The sequence below is a fragment of the Anser brachyrhynchus genome, assembly GCF_964034855.1.
Source record: "Anser brachyrhynchus genome assembly, chromosome: 2".
Classification (NCBI taxonomy): Eukaryota; Metazoa; Chordata; class Aves; order Anseriformes; family Anatidae; genus Anser; species Anser brachyrhynchus.
Genome location: NC_137695.1, coordinates 128,117,023 through 128,140,238, shown reverse-complemented (window position 1 = coordinate 128,140,238; position 23,216 = coordinate 128,117,023). Strand labels below are relative to the sequence as shown.

At 37.9% G+C, this 23,216-nt stretch overlaps 1 protein-coding gene across 1 annotated transcript in view; it reads left to right on the top strand.

Moving 5' to 3' along the window:
- The window catches only part of UBE2W (ubiquitin conjugating enzyme E2 W), a 34,469-nt gene that overhangs the window by 6,299 nt on the left and 4,954 nt on the right, over window positions 1-23,216 (top strand). Inside the window, exons 2-5 of the mRNA XM_080581650.1 lie at window positions 11,651-11,742; window positions 16,926-17,028; window positions 19,526-19,681; window positions 20,705-20,780. Of these exons, the coding sequence (XP_080437776.1) occupies window positions 11,651-11,742; window positions 16,926-17,028; window positions 19,526-19,681; window positions 20,705-20,780 (427 nt within the window). The remainder of the gene's footprint in view (window positions 1-11,650; window positions 11,743-16,925; window positions 17,029-19,525; window positions 19,682-20,704; window positions 20,781-23,216) is intronic.

Below are 23,216 nucleotides of genomic sequence, written 5' to 3'. Positions count from 1 at the left end.
ACATATGGTTGCCCTCATTATGCCAGTCCTTGCTGTTATCTTGAAGTCGTTGCTTTAGCTGAAGCAGTTTAAATGATGTCAGACGCTTGTCCTTAAAAAACTGAATTATTCGTGTTTGACTTGTTAGTACTGTCTGAGGCTTGTGCTGGCCATTGTTATGTCTGAAGAATCCCTTGAAAAAGCAGATTACTAGCTGTCGGGTTCGTTTTATTCTTCATTAGAGGATTTCACTTAATTTGCTTTAAAATGACAGGTTTAGTGTCAAAAATGGGATTAGCTGGAAAAAGCTTTTCAGGCTGTGGTGTGTGGAGTGGTTTTGTGTGTGCAGTTATTGGTATCTGTTTAATTATGTTGTAGTTCTGTTTTCAGGTTGTTCCCGCCTCTTGGTGATCTGAAGTCAATTCTCTCTAGAAAGTGCTGCGTGGCCTTGACCTTCCAGTCAAATATTGAGAAATCCCCAACTTGCACTATTTCTCGCTTTATTTTAGAGTATCTTGGGGTGGAACATGTGAAGAGTCTCCTGGTTAGTGAACTGAGAAATCAACAACCTCCACCCTACCCTAGTGAGACCTTAAAATGTTCAGAACAACAAACCATTATTGGTGGGAACTTCTTTACAAGTAGCTCGTTAAAAAGCTTCCTGCACTGCCTTTAGGCTCCCTGAAAAAGAGAGAAACGCACAAAATGCCTGATGCTGGGGACTTGAACTGCGGATTGGTCTGGGAAAATAACATTGTAGAACTGGGTTGCCAGATGTTGACATGTTTTATTAGAAATAAGGAGGAGGATACTAATCTGCTTCTGCACTCTGAGTACAGATTGAAAACCTGATATTCAGCCAAAAATAGATAAAACTGAAAAACAATTCTTCCAACTCAAATCCTGGCATTATTTTTTATGGGCATATTATTCTGCAAAGCAGTTTTGCTGTGTCCTGCTGAAGCTCTAATTGGGCACATCCAGCCGATTCATCTCTCTTCCCTCTTCCTCTGGGCCTTGATTAAAACTTACTATAAGTAAATTTCCACTGATTAGCAAAAATTCTCCCAGGACTGCGATAGTCAAGGATCTGGATGGCTTGTGTGCTGGGGAGTCTGGGCCGAATGATTTCACCTGGTTAATGCAATATACTCTGCGGGGGCTTTTTGAATGACCTGCTTATTAGGAAACAAAGCACTTCCTGAGCTCTTCAGGAACTCTCTTTCATCTTTTCTGTTGCTTGCTTGACTTTAGTAAATAATATTTTTTTTATAAGTCAGCATTTTTAATCTTTACCTATTTCTCTTCTGTTTGAGAGCTTTTTGGTGTTTAAATTTAGGTGTCTATTTAGGAATAGAATACTAAAATAACAGAAACATGGAATCAGTTGCAACAATACTTGTGCTGCTAATACTGTATTTTCTGTAGAAGAGTTTATTTTTTGTGTGTGTGTGTGTGTGTCTGACAACCAGGGCTATTTACCCGGTGTTTAGAATTTCACATGCCTTGAGATTTGAGATGGTTTTCAGTAAGAAATGTGCGAAGGGAAGAACGAAAATACTGAAAACAGAGCTGTCCCTGGTCTTGTTCTCTCCGGCTGGGAGGTTGTCCTGGCAGGCCTGTGACAGCTATGCTTAGGGAGCAACGTGACGGTGTTGTCACAGCGCTGGCGTTGCAGCCTGGTGACTGCTCCTGCTCTGGTACGAGGTTACCATTTGCCTCCATTCATAAAGGAGATATCTCTATGGATATCGCCCGGATATAAAAACTTACCCAAATCGGGAAGGATGTTTCTGTGAGGTGCTTAGTAACTTGAATGGGGGAGGAGGTGACAGCTTGTAGCTCATAAGTGAAATGTAAATTCTTTGCCAAGGCTCCGTCCTAGGCCTGTCAGTGCTTTTGTGCTAGCAGTTTGCTAGGTGCACTTAAGTCTCTGGATGTGCAAGAGAATCACTAGCAGTTACTGAAGAAATACCGTTGGGTCTCCCTGGGATGCAGCACGTTGACTAGCATACAGCAAGAGTGGAGCCCCTGTGGGATTAATTTTTAACTCCTATTTATGAGTTAGCTTTTCTTCCTTGCAGATCTCCGAATTAGATAAAGAGTTGAGTTCACAGTGGTTAGGAAGGCACGGCCTTGGAAGGTTGCTCCTTTCATATATCATTGCAACAAAGACAAAGAATGGAAATAGTGTTTGGAAACAGGTTTCTAACAAAATTGACAAACAGGTATTTTGGATACTCATCTTTCCTAGTGCGTGATACGCTGAAGTTGCTGTTCCGTCACTTAGTTTTTTCAGGTCCTCATGACAGTGCATAACTGAACATGACTGGTAGGGTCTCTCTCTCCAGGTGAAAAGGCTACCTCACTGCAGCTCCGTTGCCCATCCCAGCGTATGTTAGTGGGAAGAGAAGGTGGAATGCTTCCTCCAACAGAAATTGAAGGAAGCTGTTTACACATTTTCCACTATGGTTTCTGCTCTATTGCTAGAGAAAAACTGCTTTCCCCTCACCAACTGTTTTCTGCCAAACTCTTATCACTGCCCATAATATATCTGGTCTTGTACTGAATTTCATTTTGGTTCAATCAGCTCAGCATTTTTCTCTATTCCTAAATTTTCAAGTCCATCTGAAAGATTGCTTATAGGTAAAGTATTTTACTAAGATAACTCATTATTTAGCTCCTAGATTACCCATTTCAAACACTGCATATCTCACGCAACATTTTTTGAAACACCAAAAAGTAGAATATTCAAGAACTGCAAAGATAAGATGCCTGAATATATGCACTGAGCTCTTTTTCAATTTTATTTTCTGTGTATCATTTACCTTTATGAAGTATATTCAACTCTGAGGAAATAATAAGGCAGGACTATGAGCACACAGTCGAATTTGATTGCATTATGGCATCAATATTTTACTGCTAATTGACAAGGCCAATGTAACAGTGTGTGTGTGCTTTGCCCACTCCAGTTATGAAGTACAGTGCCTTAACGAAAACAGTATTTGTTGGCTGCCTTAATAGCTCTCAATAATATGTACATATATTCATAGTTGGCAGTGACCCTTAGAACTAAGGGTACCTTACTTTTTTAACTGCAAGCATACATACTTTTTGCAGATAGCTTTATTATGTTTTAACTCTTTCTAGGCTCCAGTTTTCTAAGGGAAGGGCAAAGCTGTTGCAAGAGTTTAGAACTGGAAGTAGACGCCTGATATTGTGATGCTCTGTTTTAGAGGCGTTGAGAAAGGTATTTTCCACACATCTACAAGATCTACTCAAATTTTCATGGAGGTGGGGGATGAATTTGAGTGCCCTGTTTCTTTGTGGGAAATTAGAGTTAAAGGCTGTCTGCCTTGGGTATGAGCCTTGTTTGTGGTAGAACCAGAAACAAGATCCCTGGCTTGTGGAATATGACAGTGGTATTGTCGTATATGCTTTAGGAGTACAGGTTATTCCCTTGTGAGACCAGTGAAGTAATTTTGATTCTGTTAATAGATGTTTGTAGCATAACGTCTGGCTTAAGGGTGCACAGTAACCAAACTGTCAGATTCTAGGAGATGGATTCTGAAATATTCACATTACCAACCTCCAAATCTTCTCCTGTACTAAACTGCTACCCTGTCCCTGTTTTTACATTGCATCTTTTTATATGCCCTGCCTCTGCTGCTTTATGTGATTCTCCAGGAATCAATACAAGTGAGAAATTTAGCTGTGGCATTTGAGATGTTACCACACCAGATCCAGAGCTGGCAAAGAGGGATGCGTACCCCACTGGAGCAAGAAGAATATATATTTTTGCCTAGCAAAGGTGCTAGAAGCTATTGGCTTTGGAGATGTTTAAACCTAAACTGTACCAGACAGTGGCTGCCATTTTTCTGGATTAAAATGATAGTTTGTTGTGAGCTCTGTAAGGAGTTGGCAGAATTCTGCTGTGCTGACACGTGGTTAATTTTGTTCTTTGCTCCATATTCTTTGAGAAGTCTTATGAGCTTCATGCTTCAGAAAATCTGTAGAGGATATCTGAGCGGGCTGCACGAATCCTGTTTGACAGAATTAGCTGTAGGATACAAGCCATTGCTATGTCAGGCAATTCAACTACTGCAGTAAGCTTTCCTTTGGAATTGATGTTTGGATCATTGTTAAGCTGTGTTCTTTGGTTTCATCCCTGAATCACCCTTTCCTGTAGAGGTAGGTGAATTAAGTAATCGTGGTTTCAAAGGCTTCCACCTTTATGAAAACACTTATGCAAACTGCTGCTTGTGTTGTTATTCTTTGTCTTGCAGCTGGTCATTCTTTTAATTGAAGGACCGTAGTGTTATCCAGTCTTGCGTTTCTGATCTTCGTACTCTCTTTATCCCTCTCCCTCTAGGTAGTGAATGTAATACCAATTTCATACTTTTTAGTTTTAGTTTATTTAGAAGTTATATTAAAACAATGTTTAGCATAAAATCCTCTATCTCAAAAATAAGGACGAGCTCAAATTAAGATTGCCTGTGTAACTTCATGTTTGCGCTCTGATTTTTCTTTCTCAGTTGTCTTAAATCAGAAGTGGACAAGCAGTAAGGGAATGCCTATATGAAATCCCACGGTGGAGTAGCAGAAGCATTGGAATGATGGTCTTATAATATTGGAAAGAACAATACAGCAAGCACTGATCCAAAGAGCATATAGGTGTATAGAAATCATGTGAGTGAGTGATGGAGGCTGTTGTGGGAAGTGAGTGGCTGTACTGTCTTGTAGTTTGACTGGAAGGAGCTGGCCGAGAGGCTGAAGGCAACTTGAATGTGTGATGACAGGAATATCACTCTTGATTCATGGTAATTAAAAAGCAAAAGTAATTAGAGTATTTACTTCAGATATGCATTTCTCAACAGAGGTGGAGATTCGTAAATGAAGATAGACTACTGATAAGCGTTGTGCTACAGGTTTCTAGAACATACTATTTTACAGTGGCAAGTTGTCTCAATATGGAAGAATAGAGGAAATGTAATAAAAGTGTAGCTACAGGAGAAGCTATTTAGTGAGTAGAAGATAATAAAAGACTTTGACAACTTATTTTCACTTTGTTTTGTACGCTCTTAAAGCTCCATATAAAAGGAAGGGGAAAGCATGTAAGGGTGAAATCTACCCGTGGTTCATTATTTTAAATTAGTAGATTTGAAAAAGCATTAAGAAAGTTTTTTTTAAATCACCTAAAAGAAAGATGAAGAAAAGGATGAATCTATTAATGGAAAAGGAAAGCAAAGAACAGATGACACAGATACTTAATAACAACGAGGCAGTAAATCATGGCAAACAAATGGGACAGATTTAATAGCTTTTTGGTATTGGATATTATGTCTGCCACTAGCATTCAGCTGTTTGTTTTTTTGTGTGTTTTTTGTTGTTTTTAAGTGTTTAAGCAACTGATTCTGATTTGCTTTTTTGGCAATTATTTTGAGTGAGTTTCCAGATGGTAAATACTATTTTTATTCTTCTGCTTTCGTATAAAAAAAGTGGCTTCTGGAAATCGCTGAACTGAATGGTCTCTGGTACCTACAGGTTATAAATAGACAATTAACTTGTACATAGATAGGAAATCCATTTTAGCTATATTTTTAGAGCAAATTGTATTGAGTTTCTTCTTTTGCTGTGTAGTAACTACTATGAAAACAGAGCAGTAGATGTTTTCTGATGATGCAAATATTTTTTTTTGCTTTGGCCTTTGAATGAGCCAGCAAGAAAAATGTGGTATAAATTAATGTTTTTGGTTTTTTTTGGTCCTGTTAACTACAGAGGTATCTCAAGGTATCACAGAAGTAATTTGGTTGTTGTAAAATTGTTCTGTTTCAAATGAGGGTCTGACTGAGAAAGGGCGTTTTGTTCCTTTGTGCTGAGCAGACCTGCCAAAGGGTTTTCTGAGGGCCAGTCTGCATAGGCTTTCATGCTTTCTTACATCCCAGTCATCCAAGCTGCGTGCAAGCGTTCTCACAAAATACAAAAGTGACAACAAATGGAGAAGCTTCAACTGAAGAAGGATTAAAATCGGCAAAATGGCTTTCAGGAGAGAAAGGTACAGTGTATTTAACTGGGGAAGGAGAGGGGAGAAGCTTAAAGGAGTAGCAGGCTAACCAGTGCTCGTGCGGCAGCGAATGCTGAGCTGGGTTAACTGCAGCAGGCAGCCCAGTCCCACGCGGCTGCTCACTCACTCCATCGTGTGATGTGAAAGGTAAAACGAGAACTTGTACACTGAAATCAAGACAATAGGTAAAGCAAAAGCTGCATGTGCATGCAAAGCAAGTGAGAAATTCATTTGCTACTTCCCTTTGGCAGGTGGGTGTTTGGCTGTTTCTAGGAGAGCAGGGCTTCATCTTGTGTAGGGATTGCTTGGGAAGACAAAAGCCACAACTTCAAACATCCCCCCTCCCTTTCTCCCAGTTGTTAGTTGCTAACCCCGATGACATTTGATGGTGTGGAATATCCCTTTGGTCATTGTGGTCAGCTGTCCTGGCTGTGTCCCCTCCCTGCTGCTCATGCAGTTCTGGCCTCCACTACACAGCAGTGTGAGAAGCAGAAGAGACCTTGGCTCTGTGCAAGCACTGCTCTGCGACAACTAAAATGTTAGTGTGTTATCAGCACTGTTTTTCATCACAAATCCAAAACATAGCACCGCAGGAGCTACTTTGAAGAAAATGAACTCTGTCGCAGCCCAAACCAGTACAGAATGCAGACTGAAAGTGTGTAAAAAGCATTGTGCCGCTACAAAGAAAAAGCAAATCTGTGGGATATGCACAGAAGGATGATGATGAAACATTCTTCTCAGCCACGCAACTTTGAGCCTTAAGTGAAGAGGCTGGTTTTGAGTGTCAGGTTACTGTATATGCATATGTATGTGTATATATTTGTGTGGTGTGTAAATATATATGTATATAGTTAAGGAGTCAGCTGCACAAATGAAATGCACAGATAATGAGACTTGGAGGTGGGAGGAAGTTGAGAGAGTTACATAGGTTTAGTTTAGGGAAGATTGGGCAAGGACAGAATTAAGCTGAAAATAAGTCAAAGAATTCTGTCTCCATGAAGAATAAAAGAAGTGGTTTGGCGTAATTCGCTTCACTCACCTGGATCTCTTACTGTGAAGAAAACTATTCCAGTTGGAAAAGCAGTGGAATAGGCAGAGATAGGGTGATGTGGGAAATGTTAAAGGCTTTTAACTGCAAGGATATTTTACAAATCTTTGATCCATCCTTATGTTAGAAAGATGGAGAGGTGACTTCCCTGAGGTATCAGCAAGCCCTGAGTTTGTAAGTTTCTAGAGATGAGATGGCCACGATTGTTGGAAAAGTGTTCATCCAGTGTCCTTTGTCCTGCTACATGTGCCACCCCTAATTGTCAAGAATTTTGTGCCTGAAAAGCAGTTTCCTGTATTTATGGCTATAAAACACAAGGAAATCTCTCCCTCTGAAACCATCCCTTTCCAGATGTTTAATTTCAGAATCTTAGTTTCAGTGTGGCTTTTGTGTGTAATGTGTGTGTACTTGGTATAACAGTCTTTAAACACAACAAAATAATAACAAAATAAAGTAACTAAATGAATACTGAATTATCTTGATGCTGCAGGTGCAGGTTTCTGGTCTTGCATCTTTCTGATGTTACAGTAGTCTTTAGGTGTTCTTGGTGTTACTCTGAGGAAATCCACATTCATTGAAACATATTTGGTCAGCTAGTACAAACGCTTCTAACCACAGAAGAGGAATCAATTTGAAGTTGTTGCATTTAAATTTTGGAAATTTTCTGAATTGCTTTGGTAACAAGGAGCTCAATTTCCCAACTGAACTGTATGAATGTGGGCCTCAAGGGCCTCATTTAAGTGTGTATGTTGTTTTTTTTTTTTTTTAAACTAGATATAACTCCTGATATTAATGAGATGCTACGTGAGACAAGTAAGTTTAAGTTGTGGTAAGTAAGAGGGGAAGAAAAAAAACAGTCCTCCATGGTAGCTTTGGAGAGTATCCTCAAAATCTTCTGATTGCCTTTAGCTGCATCCTAGGCTTTATGTGCAAGAATGTAGGCAGCAGCGTGAGGAAAGTGCTTCTCCTCCCTGGCACTGGAGGCCACGTCTGGAGCACCATCCGTTGGGAGCCCCGCTACAGGAAGGGCCTGGTGCACTGGAGGGAGTACCTCATGTGGCTCCTGAGGTGGTGAGGCTGAGCTACACGATGCTCAAGAGGCTGCTCAGCCTTCACAAGAGAAGGCAAAGGGAAGGTCTTGCTGATGTCTGCAGCGACCTGATGGGTGCAGGGAAAACAGAGCGTGACTCCTCTGAGATGCACAGCAGGAAAACAAGGGGCAGCAGGCAGATTGAAGTGCGAGACGTTCTAATAGGATGCAAAGAAAACAGTCCATACCATGAGGGTTTTCCAACACTGGAATGAGTTGACCAAACAGGCCAATTAAAAGACAAATTTCTGCATACTAGTTAGCATCCCTGTTAAAACAGTTTGTCAGTAGTTGTATGAATTCTGGTTAGTAGGCCACGATTCCCTTTTGTTCCAGTTTCTAGACACCGTCTTCTGAAAAAGGTCTGTAGGCAGCTGTTAGTCTGCAGAGGTAACTGAGTTGGTGCCTGGTAGAACAAACCACATTTTGAGAACTTGTGGTGAGAGTCTGATAAGATACCTTACCTGATAATTATACACGGGTATGATAGACTTGCGTGGCACGGTTGATGGAATATTAGTAAGTCATAAAATAGATAGTATATCTTTTTTTTTTCCAGTTGGAAAACAAAACAAAACAAAAACAACAACAAAGAAATAAGGATTGTTGTGCCCCAAAGCATCAAATTTTAAAAGCGTATCAGTTGGTCCAGTAAAAGTCCTTCTCTTTGTGTAAAAACTGCCTTGATTCTATCTTTAGACTGTAGTGGCTAGAGTAACACTTATGAAATCCTAAAAGCACTTTTTTCCCCTTGAGCCTGTCAAATCCTTTCAGAGTTCTTGTCGTTATGGGAGAAATTTAAGAATTTATTATAAAATAATATTTTTTCCTTTTAATTTCAAAGGATGTTATCCAAGGTAGTAGGTATAGCTGAATTTGCATAAATTTCTTTGATAGAGAATCTCTGAAAAATGAAAAGTTTGTGCCATATCTGATGGCAGTCATTGGTCTTCTGTTCTGAATTCCTGCTACTGTGAGATCCTCTTCACTTTTATATTTTTATGTTTCCTCCTGACCTTATCCTCAAGTGAATCATTGTTGGGATACACGAAATACATAAGGGCAAAGTATAACGGAGAACAGAGCTGCTAACTGAGAGACGTTAGCGTGGGTGTGGTAAGGTTGCAGGGAAAAGCGCTTTCTGCTGATACTTGCTTTTGTTTGGGAGATTCTTCTGAATAAAGAATGAGTCCAGAAGAGTGGAGGGTTTCTTGACATCCTCCCTAATTCCCTCCCTGCTCTTCCAGAGGAGCTATTCCTAGGAACTTCCTGCTAGTCAGAACACACCTGGGTGATAGGTAGTGATAGTCAGGTTTTCTTTTCTGATTCCCTTGTTTCAAAGCAGTAAGTTTCTTTGCTAAATCTTGTTTCCATTTCCTGCGTGCTAGTAATGTTGCGGGTTTGCTTTTCTGGGCAAACATATTTTACTGAGTTTGTGGCTGAATATTCAAATAATGTGTCAGTTTTCTATTGAACGTTCTCTTTTCGTCTTTGTAGGGTAACAACCTGAACATGCTTTTTTTTATTGATATTTTTAATGAGAGCTGTGAATAGAGATCAGGCTGAACTTCTGTTGATACTTGTTTGGACTGGTTGACTTGGAGAAGATTGAATTTTTAAAGACAATCAAAGAAGAAACAATTTTGTTTACTGGTTAGGTAAATAATAGGTTAGGTAAATAATGAGTATCTCTCGTTATTTCTCTAGGGTACACTTTTGGATCTTATATTTTTGTGTTGCAGTTGATGGACAGTGCGTTGTCCATATATATTATTTTAATGGACTGGCCCCGTTGAAGGTAATAGCAGATGTTGAACATGAGAAGAATAGGGCATTTCAGTGGTGCTCTGCTGGCTATGTACGCATTTATTTCCTCTTCTCTGCTCTCTGCTCCCTTGGGTTACTTTTCTTCTCGAAAGAACCATAAATATTACATGTGAGAGCTGAAAAGCTGCAAAGCAGTTGAAGAAAATATTTTTGTGCTGATGAGGTGAATGAAAGAATGACTGACACTGGATTACACTGAAAAGCAGGTTGATGAAGAAAAGAGCCATAGATCGAAACTTCAATTGATATTTTAAGTGATGGTAATTCAGCAATTTTTGTAGGATGTAGAACAAACAAAACTTCCTCTCTTCAAATTACTGTTTGATCAGATACCACTACTGTAGTGTGGGTGTTCTTAATTTTAAGATGGATTTTAGGTTCCTTTGTAAAGACACTCGTGTAGTTGGTCTATATGTATAAGTAAATAGATCTACTGATTTTTTTAGCTGTTCTTGTATAATACATTTGTTCTTTCCTATTTTTACCTAACATTTCAAAATGTCCTAAGTGAAAGATTTTGAATTTGCTTTATCGCTTAGGGTTCTAGTCTCTGAACTTTTAAAGTATTTTTTCCATATGGCAATCTGTATGACCAGGCATATCGGTTGAGGTTTATGTGGCAATGGTCTTGGAAAGAATCAGAAAGAGAACTGACTTCAAAACATTCCTGCCATTCAAATCAAGGATTTGTAAAATGGTTTGGGAACTTTGTGGTTTAATTCATGTTAGTGGTGTTAAATATGGTTTGGATATAATCTGTCTGAAGTCTTCCCAGACTTCATGCAAAAAGAAAAAAAAATGAACACTGGGAATCTGATTTGGTTCTTGTTCTGTTAGTGAATTGTATAGATGCTATGGAGGCCTTAGCGTCTTTTATGGAGAAAATACTCTTTTAAAGCATTGCCGATGGTATCACTTCACACAGGCTGTGTATTCCTCATGACATAAATTGTAAGCAATGGTTCTGTTGTTGCAGAAATGGTTGCAGTCACTGATTTATCCCTGTCAAAAGAAGTAAGAATTACCTGAGCTACTGGTATAACGATTCTCTAAATATTGCGCATCTGGAGATTTGAAGATATAGTTATTTTGTAGTTATAAAGTAGTTTGTGCTCTACAAAACCACATAATCCTGTTTAGTTTTGTTTTCTGTCCTTTGGGATGACTTGGAAGAAGGAAAATACTTGCACAGGTGCCAAATATAAGCATCTTAAATAACAGAGAGAAGGAAGAGTTGTTCTGTTAAGGTCTTGGAGAACTAATTGTAAATCCGATGCTATCTGGGGAATATGAAAGGTATTACTGCTAACTATGGAGCTGTGATAGACATCTGTATAGCATGACAAAATCCTTGATACTCCTGTGTATTTCATAATGCAACAGTGCTTCACTTAGTAGTGTTGTAAATGTTACAAAAATTATAATGAAAAAATGCTAAGCTTAAATAAAGCCTGTGAATTTTCGGTGTAATATTTTTGGGAGGATTCTATTCTTCTCCCCTTTCAATTTTACTTTGGATTTAATTTTTCAAATAAAATTCATTTTTACCTTTTAGTAATTGATTAAAAACTTACTTTAGTGCATATGCTAATTTTTGAGCTTCATTTAATATTTGAACTTATTTTATATAATTTCTTTCTAGAAAAGATTACAAAAAGAACTATTGGCGTTGCAAAATGATCCACCTCCAGGAATGACTCTAAACGAAAAGAGTGTACAAAATTCAATTACACAGTAAGTATATATATAGTTTAATTTTTGCTACCAAGTTGAAAAGTATGCTGTGGAAAGTCCCCTCACGCCACTTTCACAATTTGTTCCAAGTAACGTTCTGAACTTTTGTTTTTAATCTAGAGAATGAAACATTTTATTTTAATGGACATATTGCGGTAACGTGCTGGACACTCTCAGAACACAAATAATGAATTTGTTAAATTTGTATTAGGCATTTTACTGTTTAACAAAATGTTAATTGGTAAATGCTTCTGCATATTTTAATTTAACAACATCTCGTAGCTACTAACCTGTGAAACTCCTTTAAATTTAATGAAATAACGGAGTAGCTGGTTTAGTCTTTCTACATTATTGTTGTGGTTTAGCCCTGGCGGGCAGCTAAGTATCACAAAGCTGCTCTCGTTGTCCCCATGTGGGATGGTGGAGAGAATCGGAAAGGTAAAAGTGAGAGAACTCATGGACTGAGATAAAGACAGTTTGCTAGGTAAAGCAAAAGCTACACCAAAGCAAAGCCAAATGAGGAATCCATTCGCTGCTTTCCATCAGCAGGCAGGTGTTCAGCCACTTCCAGGAGAGCAGGGCTCATCGTGTGTAATAATTTCTTGGGAAGACAAACGCCATCGCTCTGAATGTCCCCCCGTTCCTTCTTCTTTACCACAGCTTTTATTGCTGAGCACAATGCCACGTGGTATGGGACATCCCTTTGGTCAGGTTGGGTCAACTGTCCTGGCTGTGTCCCCTCCCAGCTCCTTGTGCACCCCAAGCCTCCTTGGTGTCAGGGCAGCACAAGAAGATAAAAAAAAAAAGTTCTTTGCTCTGTAACAGCTAAAACATTGGTGTTTTACTGCCACTATTTTAATCAAATATCCAAAACCAGGCATAGTGTAAGCCTCTGAGAAGAAAATTAACTCTGTCCCAGCCAAAACCATGATATTTATTTAGAGTGTATTTCATAGTTCTTAATTTCCATCATCTTTCTCTAAAGTAAGCAGAGAAAACTTCTTAAAGAGCAAAGTTGTCCAAATTCGTTTTTTTAGACTTTCCACCTTGCTGTAGTTTGTGCTGTGCAAAACTGAAATAGAAATATGGTTAAATATTCTGTGCATTTTAGTGAAATCAACAAGTGTTGTTCCTTATATTAAACTAGTATTTTTTTCAATTGACTGAAATTCAAAGACTGTTGACTCCTTTTTTTTTAGGCAATTTTCTGTCTTTTTTTCTTAGATTAATTCAGAGAAATGTTAGAAAAATCTTTGCAGATATGAAAATCTAAGAGTGAATTTCAGGCTACATGTTCTGGACTGTTGATCAATGGATCGATTTAAATACATAAGTTGAGCTGACTTGTGATGTTGCTTAACATTTGCATTTCTGGTGCTGGCACTCTGACCGTGCTACTTGAGGTTTTATGAGACTTCAGTGCTTTTTGTATACCAAGTTAAATACTGCTGTTGCTTTTTAAATGGTGCTGTTTTTTGTGATACTTGATGCTGAAGAGTATGACTGAAAAAAGTTGAAATAGCACTTTCCAGAATTTGGTACTAATAGCAAACCGTTGTACATTTGGTGGATTGAAAATTGTTTCTTGCTTTACTTAGATTCCTTTTTTTTTAAATTTTTTTTTCAGGAAAAAAAAAGTATTTTGCTTCTCAAAGAAAATCCAATCTAATTTTGCAAGAGCTTTTTCACTTGCTTAAACAAAAATAGCAATTAAGGGAAAGTGTACAGAAGGTGAAGAGATGTGAAAGGAGAAATCTTTTTTTTCTGTTCATTGATTTCCATTTTTCTTAGGATGTCTTTGTCACCAGAGTGCTATTGCTTTTTCTGCTACATGCAATTTTCTTACATACAAATAAAAGCTTCCAGTTTATGGACTTTTTTTTTTTCAAATTGCCACTGTAACTCGCTTCCCAACACTAGTAACATCATGTTTTGCCCTTCAAGGGTGTTTGATGCAAAGTAGCATGTTCTCAGGTTTTTAATCAAATTGAAGTTTGTGTTGGTGCAGTATGCATTTGTGTACCAGTACTCTGGGGTTTGAAAGGAGCTGAATAAATTAATTGGAGCATATGATGTAACTAGGTCATCTGAAACTTTAAGCAATCTTTTTTTTTTTAAATACCCAATAATTAGAAGTTTGAGATGGCTTGAAAAAGAAAAAAAAAACAAAACAACAAAAACGACACAGGAAAAATGGGTGCTAGTGATTCCTTGACCATAAAGGAGCAGTGTCTGGGCAGAATTTTCTTCATAAATGAAACTAGTTCAAAAACTTGAAAGTGGAGATTCTGGATCACAAAGACCAATAAAGTTGAATAGTGTTGGTGCAGTGTGTGTATAAATGTAAAAGCAGAAGGCATAGCAAAATATGTCATCTCAAGTGCAGCTGGAATAAATCAAAACAGAATATCCTGAGCTGGAAGGTACTCACAGGGACCATCAAGTTCAACTCCTGGCACTGCACAGGACCACCCAAAAACCAGACCCTGTGCCTGAGAGCGTTGTCCAAATGCTTCTTGAACTCAGCAGGCTCGGTGCAGTGACCACTGCCCTACGGAGCCTGTCCCAGTGCCCGACCACCCTCTGGGTGCAGATCCTTTCCCTAACCCCCAGCCTGACCCTCCCCTGTCCCAGCTCCATGCCGTTCCCTCGGGTCCTGTCGCTGTCCCCAGAGAGCAGGGCCGCCATGAGGCCTCCCCTCAGCCTGCTCTGCTCGGGGCTGAGCAAACCAAGGGACCTCAGCTGCTCCTCATATATCTTCCCCTTTAGACCATTCACCATCTTTGTAGCCCTCCTTTCGACACTCTCTAATAGTTTTATGTCCTTTTTATACTGTGGTGCCCAAAACTGCACACAGTACTTGAGGCCACACCAGTGCAGAGTAGATTGGGACAATCACTTCCCTCGACCATCTAGCAGTGTAGTGCTTGATGCACCCCCAGGGTACCGTTGGCCCGTCTGGCTGCCAGGGCACACTGTGGCTCATATTCTACTTGCCATTAACCAGCACCCCCATATCCCTTTCCATGGGGCTTCTCTCCAGCCTCTCATTCCCCAGTCTGTACGTGTTGCCAGAGTTGCACCATCCCAGGTACCGAATCCAGCACTTGCTATAAATTTCATATAGTTAGTGGTGGCTCAGCCTTCTAATACATCAAGATCTCTCTGCAAGGCCTTTCTACCCTTGACAGAATCAACAGCTCTTCCTAATTTAGCATTATCCATTAATGTACTTGGTGATCTTAGAGTCCTGCATCCAGGTCATTTATGAAAACACTGAACAGAACTGGCCCTAAAATGGAGACTCTGCAGAACCACACCAGTGACTGGCTAACAGCCCAGTGTAACCCCATTTACTATAAGCCTTTGAACCTGACCCATCAACTAATTGTTCACCCATCATACTGTGTACTCGTCTAGCTGTATGCTGGACAGTATTTCCAGAAGGATACTGTGAGAGAAAGCATTGAAAGCTGTACTGGAATTCAAAAAGATCACGTCTACTGGCTTCCCTTGGTCAACCAGATGAGTAACCTCCTCATAAATGGCATTTAAGTTACTAAGCAGGACTTTCCTGTCGTGAAAATATGATTGTGTTATTTCAAGTGTTTTTTCAATAAATCCCAGATTTGAAAACAAATCTAGGAGGGCATTCTTCCTAATCAGTGTCCTTAGTAGCTGTACCAAGAAGTTATCTTCAGTCTGCATCAGGAATTTCTTGGACCCGTTGGTATCAGCTGTGTGATATTCCCAATTAACATCTGGGAAATTGAAGTCACCCGTAAGGACAAGGGCAGTTGAGCTAGAGATATCCCTTAATTACTTGTAGAATATTCAACAGTGGTGTCAGCTTGGTTGGATGGTCTATAGTAGACTCCTACAACAACACCACTTTATTTACCTTAAGCCTTACCCAGAGGCTCCCAACAGTGTCATTGCTACCTGTAAGTGCCATTCAGTTCACTTCTGTTAACATTCAGTGCCACCTGCCCTGCAGTCAAAGGACTCTTCCCCAGGACAGTCATTGCACTCCTTTACCCTCCTACTGTTAAAAATACGTTCCTCCTTAAGAGTGCAACAGCAGATCAGTGGAGAAAAAAAATTTTCTTAAAAAAAAAAGACGACGAAAAATATGCAACACTTAAATACAGGGACAGCCTATATGGTATGAGGGTGGAGAGACATTGAGAATAGGATCATCAGGACTGCCAGCTGAAGGAGACATCGGCTTTTCTGAATGCGTTGCTGTTCTAAAAAAAACTCTCAGCTGCCTCACTTGGGAGTGATGTACATGTTTTTGTTTGAGACATTCGTAGTCTCTTGATAAATCTTTACATTATTGTATTCCTCAAATGTGTAAAACTTGATCAAGGGTGAAAGATAAAAATGGGGAAGTGATGCTACAAAGGATTCTATTAAATGAACAACAGAACTCCAAAATGACAGAAGTGAGATAGCATGGTGTTGTTATACGTCTTGAACACTATACAGAATCTATTTTGACTGGATTTAAAAAAACACTAATTTCATGTTACAGTGGAAGAAGTAGATGCAGAAGAAAAACATACTGTGATATGTTGCATCTTAATTCCAGTTGCGAGTCATCCTTTTTCTGTTTTCAATTTACTGTGACCTTTTCATTTTTATATTACTAGCTTTTACAGTTTTAGTGTTCCCTTACATGCCAGATCACGTAATATTTAGTTTCTGACTTTTTTGTAGGGGTAAGTTCAAGAGCAGCATTCCCCATTCCCTCTTGGATATTGATTTTATTTTAGTAAACTATAACGATGATTTCCGTGACAGAAAAATGAAAACAGCGTGGAAAAAAGATGCATACTACTTTGTTTCCTTCCAAGCCCGATTTTATGTAGGAATAAACTTTGGAACAAGTCTTTTGTGTCAGCTGTGGCTCATGTAACAGTCATTTAATTGGGAACTGATGGATCTGTGATGAGTTCAAGTCATAATTCCTTGTATAATCTGTAGTGCTATAGCAATGCGTGCGTGTGAAATACTAAGCTTGTTTCTTTTAAATGTGGGCTGTATGCATTATTCTCTTATGATACTAATGGAAAGTTTAGAAAATTGGCTGATTAGTAGTTGATTCGATTTGTCCTGTGCTGCAGGAGTGAAATTATAATTTATTAGTCTATAATACTATTTTTTTCTTCATTCCTTAGGTGGATTGTAGACATGGAAGGTGCTCCAGGAACACTATATGAAGGGGAGAAATTTCAACTTCTATTTAAGTTCAGTAGTCGGTATCCTTTTGATTCGCCTCAGGTAACTGCTTTTTTATCTCCCGCTTAATTCTACCTCTAGGTTATAGCTGCATGGCAAGTGCTGAATATTAATATTGTCCACGTATCCTGATACGCAGTTTAGTTACTTTAATTTGTATTAAACATATTGTGCAGGTGCCTTTACTCTTAGAAATGAGTCTGCAGTGAACTATAGTATCCATTGGAATCCACGTGTTTTCATAGGAGATGAAAGAATGGTGTACGCATGAGGCTTTTTTTGATACTTGTGTCATAGGAAAGAGAAACACAAAGTAGGAAGGTGCTTTTTACTGCAGCATAGGAGTTAACAAATAACTACTTCATACCCTTTCCTATTGCTTTTAACTTCGTCTTTCTAGTTCATTTTTAAAACTCTTGCATCTTCTCTGCTGCCATGGTTAATATGGCTGCCAAAAAAATGTTATTGTGGTAGGAATTCTTGTAAATACCTGGTCTCTTTGAGAGGCCTACAAGTCTAGTGGTTAGAATTAAGGTATAAACTACTGTATTGCTTTCATGGTAACATTAATTGCAGCATTACTACCAGGGTGCAGAATGACCTCTGTACATCTATCTGTCCATTACCTGTGAGGAATGTTTTAAAAAAAAGGATTGTAAGAGGTGTTAGGTTATCACTTCTGATCTCATCAGAAAGGAAGAAGAAAAGTGAGAGTGCCTTATTTCTTGCCTTGTTTGAGCTTGAATTTCAAAGAGTGATCTCTGATGCTTTTCTCATGGCTAGTGAAGCTTAAGCAAGGAGCTATGACAGTCACTTAAACTGTAAACATACGTATCTTTAGGTATTATGTTAAAAACTGGAATGCTGACTTTTCAGTCTCAGGTTTTAAGGAACAAACTGGCACTTGCACATCTGCATTTTGTCAGGTTTGCGGTGAACTACTTGTAGGTGACCTATGAGAGATTAATCACTTTCATTTGGTTCCAAGTAGGTACCGTTTGTGCTCATTACCCAACGTGTGTGTGGGGCTTTATGCAATTTATTGTAAAACGGCAAACTAGATCAGTACATGTACACAGATGTATTTATTTTTAAGCACAAAAGGCAATTAAGAATTTAAGTACTGGGTATTTGATTGTTGTAATGTCTAGAATTTTCATCATGCTGCTGTATGCTGAGTTCATTTATATTACAAACCTCTGGATTATAATTCTCCCTCCTGTAAATCTATTTACTGTGAATTGACGATTTACACTTCCTCTGCTTAATCAGTTGGTTGTTTTCTACATTAAATATATGTTATCTGTCAGAACATGTGTGCTTTTACTTACTTGCCTAGTCCTCGTTTTCCTGTAAAGCAAAGACATTAGATAGAAATGAAATACATTACAGGTTATGAAGGTAAGCTCTTCAGTGCTTAAGAAATATCTGTTAAAGATCTATGAAAGATCATTATGCATCCAGTTTTTCTACTGCTATAGAAGACTCCATGCTATTAGGCAAACAGGTTAAGCTCTCTGCCTTCAAGTTCACATGTTTTTAAGGTGATACTTCTTGTAGGCAACAACGAGATGGGTGTGTGTGTGCATGTATGTGAACTTATGAAATACTTAAGAGGCTGTGGGATACAGTACAATGACATAACAACTCTACCATTCATAATCATAAAAGATTATAGTGGTTATGTTGGATAAGGAGCTCAGGAGTATAATGCTGCTGTGAGGATATTGGTTTTACTCCATTTCCATTGGTCCTGAGCTAACCATGTGTTTGACAGAAACTTCTGTAAGAGCAGTAATTGTTAAAACTGGTTTTCTAACCGTTTTTTGACTGTGATGTTATCTTTCAATAGAGAAGAGTTAAGGTTCTCAATGCTGTTTTTGTTGTTCACCCATGTTAAATAAAAACAAGTTCTATTTAAAATAATGATCTAAAAATATTTCCTATGTGGCAATGTACTGTGGTTGTAGAAGTTATAATTAATTGGGTTAGTTCATTTAACTCTTTATGAGTTGTCCAGAACTTACTTTGTTGTGTCCAGGATAATAGAAATACTCATTTATAAGTCTCATTGTGTTTCTTGGTGTATAATATTGTGGCTTATGAAACAATTAAAATCCAGGGTTTGGCTATGTAACTGTATTTCTTAGGATGTAAAGGACTGAGGCTACAAGATTTAAAAATTTTGGTTTGATATCTTTACACTGTTGCCTTTACATTTTTCTACTCTGTATAGATATTTGTAGGAAAAAAACCTGCCATTTAACCATCTATGCAACTTCATCTTCACTAGTTAATAAGGATTCTGTCACTTCATTTTACGTTTCAATTAATTGCTTGCAAAAATGAATGAATCTAATGTGGTAAACTGCATTATTTATTGTAAGTGAAAATGGTAGAATCCACTTCTTAAATAAGATATTGCTGTTTTTCCAAAAGCCATGCAGTTTTATTTAAAACTTGGACAATAAATAACAATACAAAAAATAAATAACAATTAATACAAAAAATAAATTACAAATGTTTCTCTTTTTTTTAGGTCATGTTTACTGGTGACAATATTCCTGTTCATCCACATGTTTATAGCAACGGTCATATCTGTTTGTCCATTCTAACAGAAGACTGGTCTCCAGCTCTCTCAGTGCAATCTGTTTGTCTTAGCATTATTAGCATGCTTTCCAGCTGCAAAGAAAAGGTATGGTTTTTTTAGCACCGGTGGAGTAGAGTAAGTGAAAGTTACTGGTTTTCTTTTTTGCAAAGTAAGATTCTTGCTTCTGAAATTCTAAAACAGGCAAATGTACTCTATGTTTCTATTATTGAAAAAGTACTAAGCTAGAGCTGCAAACTTGCAGTGCAGTAAGTACTTTTAAACTTTTTTTATGGTGACTTGCTCGTATCATTGCTGGAAAAGCGGCATGGATAGAACCCTTCTACTTGTACTAACTGTGAAGTTAAATTCATACGATTCTGTGTAAATTGATTGTCTCTAAAGGCAGTGCAAAGTGACTATTTAAATGTATTTAATGCAGATGTCTAAGATATTTTTTGTTCATAAATGAATGGCACTCAGACTTCTTTTGTAAAGGAGGCTACTCTTTTGCTCTTGATCATTTGTTTTGGAGTGGAATTCCCGTGGAAGTTAATTTATTCAGAGCTTGTATATCAGTGATATCCAGACGTGTATTTGTTACACTCCTGTCACTTGTAGTCATGTGTATTTGGTACAAAAATACCACCTGATTGCTTTGTATTATATTCTCTGCCTTCTGATGACACTTATAAAGACAACTGAAGAACATGAAGTGTTGATGAGACATAGATACTTGTTTGACAGCTTAAACAAAACTCGTTCTTCACCCACTCCAAGCTGAGATTTATGGATGTGAATTGGACCTAATATATAAAAATGAGATTCCAAACCACAAAGGAATTTATACAGCTGTTCCTTTCTTATGTGCTTTTTTTTTTTTTTTTTTTAATTATCCCCTCTCCCATCCCCAATCTGTCTTCAAGTGGTTTGGAATTTCTCATGGAATCTTGACTTGAGTATCTCCAGTAAGAATCGTTACCGGGATTTTTCTTGCAAGGGCAGTAGCCCTGCTTGCTACCTCGTTGTCATTGCATTCACTTGATAACCTTTCCTAAGCTTATTAAATAGTTCATGTATTTACAATATGAGGATTGTTTGATTATTTGTAGGTCTTTTCTTCTGTTGCAGAGGCGACCTCCAGATAACTCATTTTATGTAAGAACATGTAACAAGAATCCAAAGAAAACAAAATGGTGGTATCATGGTAAGTATTTAACTAGGACCAGAAATTTTGAAGCTCTTTTAGACTGAAGGCACTTAAAATGTAGGAAAGTAGCGTAAATTCATTCAAAGCCTAAAATACTTTAATTTCCAAAATTTATGAAAATCCCATTTCTGAGATACCTGCTGTGAATTTCTTTATATCATACTTTAATAATTCCTGGCTGAAATTTAAACAACACAGATTCGTGTTTTACGTTGTAGGACTGAATTTGAATAAAAGTTCTTGTGAACTACATCAGTCCATGACAAGTCTTAAGGTGTGGGTGGGGAATGCCCTTAATTAAACTAGGTGTAGCTTTAAAACCATTTTTTTCTTTTGTTGGTGGTAACACTTTGAAAGCTTTCACTGCAATAAAAATACACCAATATGTTTATAGGCAGCCTTATTTTTTTCAGTAATTTCCACTGTTCATCAGAATTTTCAGTGTGAGACAGTTGGCTGACTTAAAGGTTCTTAGGAACTAATAGTAGTGTAGTAGTAAGATTCTACACATGCATGATATATACACCAAAATTGCTATGTATAGTACTACAGGGTCCATAGTGCTACTGTTCCCCCCCCCCCCCCCCCCTTACCATCTGCTCTCTTTCTGACTTCATACTGTGTGGTTTCTTTCTTCTGGCTCCACATTTGTCATCTTCCCAGGGCTGGGGTTGGTTGTATGTGGTTATCCTATCTGGTCTGTTGGTGAGAAAGGAAAGGAAGAGCAGGGCAGAGGGTAGAGATGGACTGTGCTTTTTTTCTCTCTTCTCCTGTTGGCCAATACTTTCTTTGCTTTCCCTAGGATAATACTATCAAATGGTGGTTATCAGAAGCCTATGTGTTTGGGGAAGGGTTGTATTAGAGTAGAAAATACTGCATGCTAGAATGGTGCAAGAAGAGCTGGTCTTATTGCTACATTTCACTGAAGCCTCTGTCATGAGACATCCTAATTTTTTCACTGTTTCCCCACCCCAGGACACGTTCTGTCCTGTATGTGAAATGAGATCAGGTACTTTGAGGTAGCAGAAATGGAGAGGCAAATGCTAAAGCTTTCATGCTTAAATTCATAAAAACCCACAGTGCCCATGTGATTAAAAAATTGAGTGTTTCATAAAACTTGCTGATACCCATTTTTTTTTGATAAATGGTAATGTAGCAGAATGAAACTGTGTTTCTTATAATACTCCAATAGTCTCTCTAAAACAAGTTGACTTCAGTCACAATAAGAGGAGTGCTGTATGTCATGGGGTTAACAAGTATGTAAGAAATTTAGGGCTGTTTATCATGTGGTTGTACATTACGCTGTTTTTAAACCTGGCTCCAAGAATAATAATACTCTTGTCTACAAGGATAATAAGCTGGATTTTTCATCTTCACTAAATTAGTCAGTAATCACTTTCTCTTCATTTTCTGTTTTCTCGCTCTTGCAATATGCTTGGTCCTTAACTATTTCTAGTTTTGCTTTCTCTTTATTGGCAATTTTTGGAGAATTTTTATTGATGTTTAATTTTGTTTTCACTTGCTAGTTATTTCTAAAGAGAAATGAGTTAAGTTTAATTTAGTGGCTTTATCTTGTGATTGAAACATGTTTTGTTTACTTTGAATTTGTAGTAGAGTTTCTTTTTGATTCAGGATTGAAGTCTTAAGGAGAACAGTCTTCAGATACTACTTTGATTTCTTATTCATGAAATTCAATTTGAGTTTAACAGGGAAAATTCCAAATGAGTATGAAAAGAAATGTGGTTATCTGACTCTGAAAGTTGCTATATAACTGTGGCTCAAAGAAATCAAGCTCCTTATAGTCTACTAAACAAATAATTTAATTACTTCAAAGTAATTACACAGTGGCTGTTTTTTGAAAGTCAGGAAACCCTTTCCTCCCCCACAAAGTCAGAGTAACCTAAAAAGGCAACCAAAGAGGCAAGAGAAAACAAGTCAGTTATTTAAATAACTTTTGCTGGTTTGTTCATAATATTTTCATTTGTATTTTTAACTCCTTTTTTAATTACCAATTACAAAGTAGATCATATTTTAAAGTTTATTGGGCTTCCTTTCCCCTCCCCCCCCTTAAATGTGTATATATATTAAAACAAAACACTGATGTCTGTTGGACAAAAGTTTTCTTAAACTTTGGAGGGTTTTTTGTTTGTTTTTTTCTCCCTAAAATTTTGTGCACCCCTTGCTCCTGCTCTCAATTAATAGTAATTTTGTTTCTCTTCTGGCCATATAAAAAGTTTCTAGAGGACGATCATTCAATTTTCAGTACTTTCCTAACTGGTTTGAAGAAATGGTGGATTACACTAAAATGGGAAGTATAATTTGCCTGCTAATTTTAAGTGTTTCTTTCTGGAAAAGATCTGTATTCAACCTGAGGTATACCTGAAAAAATCTACAAGCTCTTAGAAGTGGTGGCTCTGTCATCTTACTTTTCTG